At 45.5% G+C, this 11,718-nt stretch overlaps 1 protein-coding gene across 3 annotated transcripts; it reads left to right on the forward strand.

Annotated features, from left to right (window-relative positions):
- The first annotated feature begins 283 nt into the window (after positions 1 to 283).
- Positions 284 to 11,370, forward strand: ZNF101 (zinc finger protein 101). Of its 3 annotated transcripts, none has more exons than XM_058424613.1 (4): positions 284 to 806; positions 3,687 to 3,813; positions 4,480 to 4,540; positions 5,239 to 11,370. In XM_058424613.1, exons 2-4 carry the CDS (start codon positions 3,780 to 3,782, stop codon positions 6,329 to 6,331), a joined length of 1,188 nt encoding a protein of 395 aa, XP_058280596.1. In that variant the 5' UTR covers positions 284 to 806; positions 3,687 to 3,779; the 3' UTR covers positions 6,332 to 11,370. The 3 variants fall into 3 exon arrangements, with proteins under 3 accessions (XP_058280596.1, XP_058280595.1, XP_058280594.1); XM_058424612.1 differs by lacking the exon at positions 284 to 806 and having other exon boundaries at positions 2,555 to 3,813; positions 5,239 to 6,245; positions 9,487 to 11,367; XM_058424611.1 differs by lacking the exon at positions 284 to 806 and having other exon boundaries at positions 2,555 to 3,813.
- The last annotated feature ends 348 nt before the right edge of the window (positions 11,371 to 11,718 follow it).

The following is an 11,718-nucleotide window of genomic DNA, read 5'->3' on the forward strand; positions in this document are numbered from 1 at the left end:
CTGGTCTTGAACTCCTGACCTTGTAATCCACCCACCTCAGCCTCCCAAAGTGCTAGGGTTGCAGGCATGAGCCACTGCACCTGGCCAAATAATGTAAAGTCTTCAAACACATGAACACAAGATATTTTTCAATTTGTCTTTAATTTCATTCAGCAACATTTTGTTGTTTTCAGTGTACAAGTAGTCTTTTGACTTCTTGGTTTTGTAATTTCTAAGTGTTCAATTTTTTTTTTTTTTTTTTTTTTTTTTGAGACAGAGTCTCACTCTGTCGCCCAGTCTGGGCTATTTGGTGTCCTGGGTTTTGTATTTGTTGAGGTTTTTAAAATTATTATTATTATTCTTTTGAGACAGAGCCTCGTTTTGTTGCCCAGGATGGAGTGCAGTGGCGCCATCTCGGCTCACTGCAACCTCCGCCTCCCAGGTTCACGCCATTGTCCTGCCTCAGCCTCCCCAGTAGCTGGGACTACAGGCGCCCGCCACCACGCCAGGCTACTTTTTTGTATTTTTAGTAGAGACGGGGTTTCACCGTGTTAGCCGGGATGGTCTCGATTTCCTGACCTTGTGATCCACCTGCCTCTGCCTCCCAAACTGCTGGGGTTACAGGTGTGAGCCACTGCACCCAGTCAATTTATTATTTTTCTTGATTTATTTTATTTTTTTGAGACAGAGTTTCACTCTTGTTGCCCAGACTGGAGTGTAATGGCGTGATCTCGGCTCACTGCAACCTCTGCCTCCCGGGTTCATGTGATTCTCCTGCCTCTGCCTCCCAAGTAGCTGGGATTACAGGCGTCCACCACCACGCCCAGGTAATTTTTTTGTATTTTTAGTAGAGACGGAGTTTCACCATGTTGGCTAGGCTGGCCTCGAACTCCTGACTTAAGGGGATCTACCCACCTTGGCCTCCCAAATTGCTGGGATTAAAGGCATGAGCCACCATGCCCGGCTGTTTGGTTTTTTTTTATTATTATTACTATGCCAATCTCCTACTACTATAGCTCTGTTCAGATTTTTTGTTTTTTCATGACTCAGTCTTGGTATATTGTGTGTGTGTAGACATTTGTCCACGTAATCAGTTATATAATTTGCTGAAGTATTCTAAAGGACTTCTGAAATTAAGCCTGAGTTGTACAGTGTTTTGTCCTCTGCTATATATGTATTCTGCTGCTGTTGGTGTGAGTGTGAGGGGTGAGGTGAGGGGAATCATTCTATTGACCTATGACTTAGCCTCATTTAAAGATAATAGGCCAGGCACAGTGGCTTATGTGTATAGTCCCAGCACTTTTAGAGGCGAAGGTGGGCAGATCGCTTTAGCCCAGGAGTTTGAGAGGAGCCTGGGCAACACAGGGAGATCCTATCTCTACAAAAAATACAAAAATTAGCTGGGTGCGGTGGTGCCCACCTGTAATACGGAACAAGGTGGGATGATAACTTGAGCCTGGGAGGTTAAGACTGCAGGGGCCACTAGGCGCGGTGGCTCACGCTTGTAATCCCAGCACTTTGGGAGGCCGAGGCGGGCGGATCACAAGGTCAGGAGATCGAGACCATGGTGAAACCTCATCTCTACTAAAAGTACAAAAAATTAGCCGGGCGTGGTGGCGGGCGCCTGTAGTCCCAGCTACTCGGAGAGGCTGAGGCAGGAGAATGGCGTGAACCCGGGAGGCGGAGCTTGCAGTGAGCCGAGATTGCGCCACTGCACTCCAGCCTGGGCGACAGAGCGAGACTCCGTCTCAAAAAAAAACAAAAAACAAAAAAAAAGACTGCAGGGGCCATGATTGTACCATTGCACTCTAGTCTGGACAACAGAGTGAGATCCTATCTCAAAAAAAAAATATTATATCAATGTTTATTTATTTGGAGAAAGTCTCACTCTGTCACCCAGGCTGGAGTGCAGTAACACAATCCTAGCTCACTGCAGCCTTGAATTCCTGGGCTCAAGCAATCCTCCTGCCTTAGCTTCCCAAGTAGCTAGGACCATAGGCACCTGCTAACATACCCTGCTAATGTTTTTAAAAAAATTTTCTAGAGATGGCTATAACTTTTAATTTTTTTGTTTTTTTGAAGTGGAGTCTTGCTCTGTTGCTCAGGCCCACCATTCCAGGCTAATTTTTCTGTTTTTAATAGAGACCAGTTTTCACTTTGTAGGCCAGGCTGGTCTTTAACTCCTGACCTTAAGTGTTCCGCTCTACTACTCTACATGCCTGCTCTGTTATTAACCAAGTTTTCATATGAATACTGGCCCACTGAAGACTCTTCTTTTTCCTTGATCTATTTGTTTATCTCTCTGCTAATAGTATGCTGTCCTGAATGTGATGGTTTGGAAATCCTTGGTATTTGTTAGGCAAGCCATCCACCTGCTATTCAGAAGGCTTTGACAATTATTAGACGTTAATTCCTGCACACCAGGTGGTGGGAGGTTTGGAAAAGTAGCTTTTGTTGACCTAAAATGTCTGTTTTGGGGATTTTTTTTTTTTTTTTGAGACAGAGTCTCGCTCTGTTGCCCAGGCTGGAGTGCAGTGGCATGATCTCAGCTGACTGTAATCTCTGCTTCCTGGGTTCAAGTGATTCTTCTGTCTCAGCCTCCCAAGTAGCTGGGACTACAGGCATGCGCCATCATGCCTGGCTAATTTTTTGTATTTTTAGTAGAGATGGGGTTTCACCATGTTGGCCAGGCTGGTCTCAAACTCCTGTCCTCAAGTGATCCACCTGCCTCGGCCTCCCAAAGTGCTGGGATTACAGGTGTGAGTCACCATACCCAGCTGTATTAGGTATTTATGAAATTTTATAAGGGTATCATTTGGAAGAAGGGACATCTTACTGAGTTTTTTCTAGGAACACATGTTATCTTTCCACTTACTCCATACTGCTTTGACATTACCTGATAGAAATTTTAAAATTCTTCCATTAGGACAATTAAATATTGATCATGAGTCTTATTTACTACTTGATTAAATTTGGTCTAGAGTAAACCGCTTGCAAGCTTCAGGATATTCTCTCTTAGTATAACCACATGGGATGAGCTCAGTTCCCCAGTGGACAAGTTGTGACAACACGTGACATATTGTCTCCCAGGAAAGCTCATTAAAGACTCTGTGCCCAGAGTGTTTTTCTGGGGCTAGTGCCCTAGGCACCGCTTCTAGTTTGGAACAAAAGAGTAGGCTTTCAGAAGGAAAACAGTTCAGTCAATACCATCCTGTTTGTCAATACCATAAACCGTTTAGCCACAGTGAGCCACTTTGTCACTTAAGTTGATGGGATCCCTCTCGTAGTCTAAGTTGACCCCGATAGTAGCAAAGGTCGAACTTGGTGAACAGGCCTTTCTAAGGATACCCAGACTCAGGACTGCTGAAATGAGCGCTGTCTGCACACCAGGTGGTGGGAGTTTGTTGTGATGGGTACTAGAGATCCACTCCGCAAAGAGCATTCGGGGCAACGCAGCAGCACAACTGACTCCCTGGACCCACCACGGAGAGGGTCCTCCTCTGTGGCTGGCTCTCTGAGTAGGTCAGTTCTCACACCGGAACTGCTGTGAGGGAGGAAGTGCATGTAGATAGAGAGGAGGAGGCTGATGACTCAATCGTGGAGTGAGTGTTTGGAGAGCCCGGCGTCATGGGATCACTCATGTATTGAGTAGAGATCCCCAGTGCTGAGTCTCACCCCTCCTCCTCCACACCTGTGGGATGTTTCAGGACTCAGTGGCCTTTGAGGATGTGGCTGTGAACTTCACCCAGGAGGAGTGGGCTTTGCTGAGTCCTTCCCAGAAGAATCTCTACAGAGATGTGATGCTGGAAACCTTCAGGAACCTGGCCTCTGTCGGTAAGAAGGACAACATTTCCTTCCTTAGCCAATTAGAAGACAATTGTGCTTTGGTCACCAGTGTGGTTGCACAATTTGGAATGTGGAAAGAGAATACGTTGGTGAATAAATCGGGCATCGTGGCCCAGGTACAGTGGCTTACCCTTGTAATCCTGGTGCTTTGGGAAGCCGCGGTGGGAAGATTGCTTGAGTCCAGGAGTTTGAGACTAGCCTGGGCAACATGATGAGACCCTGTCTCTTTAAAAAAAAAAAAAAAAAAAAAAAAAGTGGGGGGTGGGCAATTGTGGCGGCTCACGCCTATAATCCCAGCACTTTGGGAGGCCAAGGCAGGTGGATCACCTGAGGTCAAGAGTTTGAGACCAGCCCGGTCAACATGGCGAAACCTTGTCTCTACTAAAAATACAAAATTAGCTGGGTATGGTAGTGCATACCTGTAATCCCAGCTACTCGGGAGGCTGAGGCAGGAGAATCACTAGAACTCAGGAGGCGGAGGCTGCAGTGAGCAGAGATTGCGTCACTGCACTCCAGCCTGGGTGGCAGAGTGAGACTTTGTCTCCAAAAAAAAAAAAAATCAGGCATTGTGGCAGTGTTTAATGAACTTAGAACCTAGTGATTTTTCTGTAATTTTAAATAATTCATAATGATTTCTCTGGGTCTACATTTTAGGAATCCAATGGAAAGACCAGAACATTGAGAATCTGTACCAAAATCTGGGGATTAAGCTAAGGTAATCTCCACTCACAAGAGGAAGCAGTGTCTCTTGAGGGAATCTTATCATGTCAGGAAAATTAAAAAAAAAACAACACAAGACGAATAAGTACAATGTTAGGTTTTTAACTGATTATTAGAAGATTGCCACCAAAAATCTATCCTTCAATGTAATGTAGATGTCGAGTGTCTGGACAGGGTACTAAGAATCTGTGACATGGACGTCACTGTTTGGATAATTGCTATGGGGAGCTGGGTAGCAGAATCATCAATACACTTCCTTTCTAATAATTCTGACCCAGGAGAAAACCTCCACTTTTCCTGATTTTGGTAGCAGCATAAGTCTTAAGAGATGTCAATTATTAGAAAAGCATTAATAAGCCGGGCGCAGTGGCTCACGCTTGTAATCCCAGCACTTTGGGAGGCCGAGGCGGGCGGATCACGAGGTCAGGAGATCGAGACCATGGTGAAACCCCGTCTCTACTAAAAATACAAAAAATTAGCCGGGCGTGGTGGCAGGCGCCTGTAGTCCCAGCTACTCGGAGAGGCTGAGGCAGGAGAATGGCATGAACCCGGGAGGCGGAGCTTGCAGTGAGCTGAGATCATGCCACTGCACTCCAGCCTGGACAGAGCGAGACTCCGTCTCCAAAAAAAAAAAAAAAAAAAGAAAAGCATTAATAAACCAAGCATTGATAATGCTCTTGCCATTTTTCATAGAAGTCTGGTGGAGAGACTCTGTGGACCTCAAGAAGGGAGTGAACACAGAGAAACTTTCAGCCAGATTCCTGATTGTCACCTGAACAAGAAAAGTCATACTGGAGTGAAACCATGCAAATGCAGCATGTGTGGGAAAGTCTTCCTCCGTCATTCATTCCTGGACAGGCACATGAGAGCTCATGCTGGACACAAACGATCTGAGTGTGGTGGGGAATGGAGAGAGAAGCCCCGTAAACAGAAACAACGTGGGAAAGCCTCCATTTCCCCCAGTAGTGGTGCACGGCGCACAGTAACACCAACTCGAAAGAGACCTTATGAATGCAAGGTGTGCGGGAAAGCCTTTAGTTCTCCCAATTTATTTCAAATCCATCAAAGAACTCACACTGGAAAGAGGTCCTATAAATGTAGGGAAATAGTGAGAGCCTTCACGGTCTCCAGTTTCTTTCAAAAACATGGAAAAATGCATACTGGAGAAAAACGCTATGAATGTAAATACTGTGGAAAACCTATCGATTATCCCAGTTTATTTCAAATTCATGTTAGAACTCACACTGGAGAAAAACCTTACAAATGTAAACAATGTGGTAAAGCCTTCATTTCTGCAGGTTACCTTCGGACACATGAAATCCGATCTCACGCACTGGAGAAATCCCACCAGTGTCAGGAATGTGGGAGAAAACTCAGTTGTTCCAGTTCCCTTCACAGACATGAAAGAACTCATAGTGGAGGAAAACTCTACGAATGTCAAAAATGTGCCAAAGTCTTTAGATGTCCCACGTCCCTTCAAGCACATGAAAGAGCTCACACTGGAGAAAGACCTTATGAATGTAATAAATGTGGTAAAACCTTCAATTATCCCAGTTGTTTTCGAAGACATAAAAAAACTCATAGTGGAGAAAAGCCGTATGAATGTAAAAGGTGTGGTAAAGCCTTTGGGTGCTGCAGTTCCCTCCGAAGACATGAAATGACTCACACTGGAGAAAAACCCTTTGACTGTAAACAATGTGGTAAAGTCTTTACTTTTTCAAATTACCTTAGACTTCATGAAAGAACTCATTTGGCCGGGCATAGCCAGTGCTTTGGCAGGAGGTAGGGGGATCACCTGAGCCCAGGAGTCTGAGACCAGCCTGGGCAACATAAGAAGGCCCTATATCAGCTGGATACGGTGGCTCACGCCTGTAATCCCAGCACTTTGGGAGGCCGAGGCGGGTGGATCACCTGAGGTCAGGAGTTCAAGACCAGCCTGGCCAACATGGTGAAACCCCATCTCTACTAAAAATACAAAAAAATGGCTGGGTGCGGTGGCTCACGCCTGTAATCCCAGCACTTTGGGAGGCTGAGGTGGGCGGATCACGAGGTCAGGAGATCGAGACCACGGTGAAACCCCGTCTCTACTAAAAAAAATACAAAAAATTAGCTGGGCGTAGTGGCGGGCGCCTGTAGTCCCAGCTACTCGGGAGGCTGAGGCAGGAGAATGGCGTGAACCCGGGAGGCGGAGCTTGCAGTGGGCCGGGATTGCGCCACTGCGCTCCAGCCTGGGCAACAGAGCGAGACTCCGTCTCAAAAAAACAAAAAAAACAAAAAAATTAGCTGGGCATGGTGGTGGGCACCTGTAATCCCAGCTACTCGGGAGGCTGAGGCAGGAGAATCGCTTGAACCTGGGAGGTGGTGGTTGCAGTGAGCCGAGATCACACCATTGCATTCCAGCCTGGGTGACAAAAGCGAGACTCCATCTCAAAAAAAAAAAAGAAATTGCGTGGTGGCTCATGCCTGTAATCCCAGCACTTTGGGAGGCCAAGGCAGGCGGATCACAAGGTCCAGAGATCAAGACTATCCTGGCCAACATGGTGAAATCCCGTCTCTACTAAAAATACAAAAATTAGCCAGGCGTGGTGGCGTGTGCCTGTAGTCCCAGCTACTCGGGAGGCTGAGGCAGGAGAATCACTTGAACCAGGGACTTGGAGGTTGCAGTGAGCCGAGATTGCGCCACTGCACTCCAGCCTGGTGACAGAGCGAGACGTCGTCTCAAAACAAAAAAAAAAGAAAGCCCCATATCTCCAAAGAAAAGACAAAGTAATTGGGTGGGGTGGTGCATCCCTGTAGTTCTAGCTGCTCAGAAAGCTGAGGTGGGAGGAACCCTTGAGCCTGGGAGGTTGAGGCTGCAGTGAGCTGAGATCGTGCCACTACCATCCAGCCTGGATAACAGTGAGACTCTGTCTCAGAAAAATAAAAAAGGGAAAGAAATAATTTTCATTTATACAGGAGAGAAATCCTATGAATGTAAGGAATGTGGGAATACATTCAGTTTCCAAAGATATGAAAAGACTAATTGGAAAAAAATCCAAAGACCTCAGATATTCGAGTTCTATTCAGAGCCATAAAAGGACTCATACTGGAGAAAAATTGTAGAAATGTACAGAATATGGGGAAACTCATTGCTCTCATCTCCATTGAAAGACACGTGTCAGTGCACACTGGAGATGGATGATACGAATTGAGGAATACACACTGGATGGAAACGTTAGTAGTTTGGAAAATACAGGAAACTTCAATTTTAACAATAATTAAAATTCACATGGGCTGTGCACAGTGGCTCTCGCCTGTAATCCCAACACTTTGGGAGGTTGGGGTGGGTGGATTGCTTGAGGCCAGGTATTCGAGACCAGCCTGGCAACCTGGAAAAATCCCATGTATACAAAAAATACAAAAGTTAGCCAGGTATGATGGTGTTCGCCTGTAGTCCCAGCTACTCAGGTAGCTGAGGGGGGAGGATTGCTTGAGTTTGGGAGGTCGAGGTTTCAGTGAGTGGAGATTGTGCCACTGGACTCCAGCCTGGGCGACAGCGAGACCCTGTCTAAAAAATTAATCATGTGAGAACATCCACTCGAAAGAAACCCTATAAATGTATGTAATTTTGAAAGCCTGATGCAAATTAATTATTATATAATGCTGAAAAACTTAATCATCAATGAGTTATTACACAGTTATATAGCATTTATCAGTGGCTCATTCTTTTTTCTTTTTTTTTTTTTTTTGAGATGGAGTCTTGCTCTGTCACCCAGGCTGGAGTGCAGTGGCACAATCTCAGTTCACTGCAACCTCCGCCTCCTGGGTTCGAGCAATTTTCCTGCCTCAGCCTCCTGAGTAACTGGGATTATAAGCGCATGCCACCACGCCTGGCTAATTTTTTTGTATTTTTAGTAGAGACGGGGTTTCACCATGTTGTTCAGGCTGGTCTCAGACTCCTGACCTTGTGATCTGCCCTCCTTGGCCTCCCAAAGTGCTGAGATTACAGGTGTGAGCCACCGTGCCTGGCATTTTTTTTTTTTCCTGGAGACACAGTCTCTCTCTGTTGCCCAGGCTAGAGTGCAGTGGCACGATCTTGGCTCACTGTAGCCTCTGACTTCTGGGTTCAAGCAATTCTCCTGCTTCAGTCTCCGAAGCACCTGGGATTACAGGCGCACGCCACCATGCCCAGCTAAATTTTTGGTGTTTTTGTAGAAACAGGGTTTTTCCACATTGGCCAGGCTGGTCTTGAACTCCTGACCTCAAGGAATCCACCCTCTTCAGCCTCCCAAAGTGCTGAGATTATAGGCATGAGACACTGCGCCCGGCCCCTGTGGCTCATTCTTAAAAAGGATCTGTGGGGCCGGGCGCGGTGGCTCACGCTTGTAATCCCAGCACTTTGAGAGGCCGAGGCGGGCGGATCACGAGGTCAGGAGATTGTGACCACGGTGAAACCCCGTCTCTACTAAAAAAATACAAAAAATTAGCCGGGCATGGTGGTGGGCGCCTGTAGTCCCAGCTACTCTGAGAGGCTGAGGCAGGAGAATGGCGTGAACCCAGGAGGCGGAGCTTGCAGTGAGCCAAGATCGCGCCACTGCACTCCAACCTGGGTGACAGAGCGAGACTCCGTCTCAAAAAAAAAAAAAAAAAAAAGGATCTTTGGATTGTGGGTTTCCACTTTTGCAAGGAAATGTGAGAATTCCATAGATAACTCTTTAAGCAGTGGTACCTGAGGTTTTATAATAGGAAGTGTTTTTATCCTATGTTAGTTAAAAAATTTTTTTTCTATCCATTTTAGTTTTCATTTTTTTCTACCCATTTTAAAGAGTGTTGGATCTGTGGGTGAAGTGAAATTTATTTCTAATATGTAAGCAGGTTTAATTTTTATGTAGTGTTTTAATTGTTCTGTGATTAATGGGCCATTACAAAATGAGTTTATTTTTGTTTTCTTTTGTTTTTGAGGCGGAGTCTTGCTCTGTCACCAGGCTGAAGTGTAGTGGTGTGATCTTGGCTCACGGCAACCTCCACCTCCTGGGTTCAAGTAATTCCCCTGCCTCAGCCTCCTGAGTAGCTGGGACTACAGGCGCGTGCCGACGTGCCTGGCTAATTTTTTGTATTTTAATAGAGACCGGGTTTCACTGTACTGGCCAGGATGGTCTTGATTTCCTGACCTTGTGATCCACCCCACCTTGGCCTCCCAAACTGCTGGGATTACACGAGTAGGCCACCGTGCCCAACCCATGAGTCTTTATTAATAGAGATTTCTTACTGGTTTTATGTGGCAGGTTCTGCATATTCCTCACCCATCATATGTATTCCACTTTCCCTTATTATGGGGAAAACTACTCTTTTTTATGGGGAAAACTACTCTTTTTGGCATGATACAATGTTTACTCCATTTTCTTTGCTAATAAGGACTTGGTATCAATTTATCAGTATGTAAAGTTTACCATAGAGTATTATCTCATGTGAATCATTCCCATTTTTAGCCCTTTACTCTTTGTCATTATTTCTGAGTATTATTTGGATGGTTCATTTTGACTTAAGGACAGCCCTGTGATATGACAATATTTTTATCTAATCTGATGGAGAAATGATGTTAGCTGCAGGTTTTTAATAAATGCCTTAATTCAGTTTGAAGAAGTTCCCTTCTGTTCATTATTTATTGAGTGTTTCATCAAGTAGTATTGAACTTTTTCAAATGATTTTTTGCATCTATTGGGATGATCCCTTTTTTTTTTTTTGAAACAAAGTTTTTCACTTCTTGCCCAGGCTGGAGTGCAGTGGCACAATCTTGGCTCACTGCAACCTCCGCCTCCCGGGTTCAAGTGATTCTCCTGCCTCAGCCTCCCAAGTAGCTGGGATTACTGGTGCCCTCCACCACGCCTGGCAAATTTTTTGTATTTTTAGTACAGATCGGATTTTACCATATTGGCCAGGCTGGTCTCAAACTCCTGACCTCAGGTGATCCGCCCGCCTCAGCCTCCCAAAGATCCTGTGGTTTTTAGTCAGTTTTGCATTGCTGTAAAGGAATGCCTGACACTGGGTAATTTGTAAAGTAGAGATTTCATTGGCTTATGATTCTGCAGGTTATAGAGGAAGCATGGTATCACATCTGCTGGGTGATAGGCCTTGGAGCTCTTACTCTTGGCGGAAGGTTAAGTGGGAGTAGGTATGTCACATGGCAAGAGTAGGAGCAAGGGGGAGAGAGGGGAGGTCTCAGACTTTCTTGAGTGAGCACTCACTCATCCCTAAGGGAGGGTGCTAGGCCATTCATGATGGATCTGCCCCAGTGGTACGATACTTCCCACTAGGCCCAACAGCCAACACTGGGGATCACATTTCTTTTTATTTGAGATGGAGGTTTGCTCTGTCGCCGAGGCTGGAGTACAATGGCGCGATCTTGGCTCACTGCAACCTCCACCTCCTGCGTTCAAGTGATTCTCCTATCTCAGCCTCCCAAGTAGCTGGGATTACAGGCGCACCACTACGCCAGCTAATTTTTGTATTTTTAGTAGAGATAGGTTTTCACCATGTTGGTCAGGCTGGTCTCGATCTCCTGACCTCGTGATCTGCCCGCCTTGGCCTTCCAAAGTGTTGGGATTACAGGCGTGAGCCACTGCGCCCGGCCTGGGGATCACATTTCAACATGAGATTTGGAGAGGACACATCTAAGCCATATAATTCCACCCCTATCCCTCCAAATCTCATGTTCTCATATTGCAGAATACAATAATCCCTTCTCAATAGTCACCCAAAGTCTTAACTCATTCCAGCATTAACTCAAAAGTCCAAAGTCTCACGTGAGACTCATGAAATGAAATGTCCATGTCGTGGGGGTGGGGGGGGGGGGCGAGACAGAGTAAAACTGCAGGGCCTTTGTATGCAATCACTTAAGTTGTTATTAGCTTAAAATAGACTTCGATAGCTAAGATTCTTTATGTAACCTTCATGGTAGCCCAGAAGAGAAAACCTATAGCAGATACCCAAAAGAGAAAGGAATCAAAGCAGAAAATCATTAACTCTCAAAGAGAGACAGAAAGAGAGGAAGAGAGGAACAAAGGATCTAGAAAACAGTTAAAATGGGAATAGTAAGTCTTACCTATCAACAATTACTTTATTTTTTATTTTATTTTATTTTATTTTTTGAGACAGAGTCTCTGTTGCCTAGGTTGGAGTGCAGTGGCGCGATCT

This window comes from Hylobates moloch, unplaced genomic scaffold (assembly GCF_009828535.3).
Source record: "Hylobates moloch isolate HMO894 unplaced genomic scaffold, HMol_V3 SCAFFOLD_12, whole genome shotgun sequence".
Lineage (NCBI taxonomy): Eukaryota > Metazoa > Chordata > Mammalia > Primates > Hylobatidae > Hylobates > Hylobates moloch.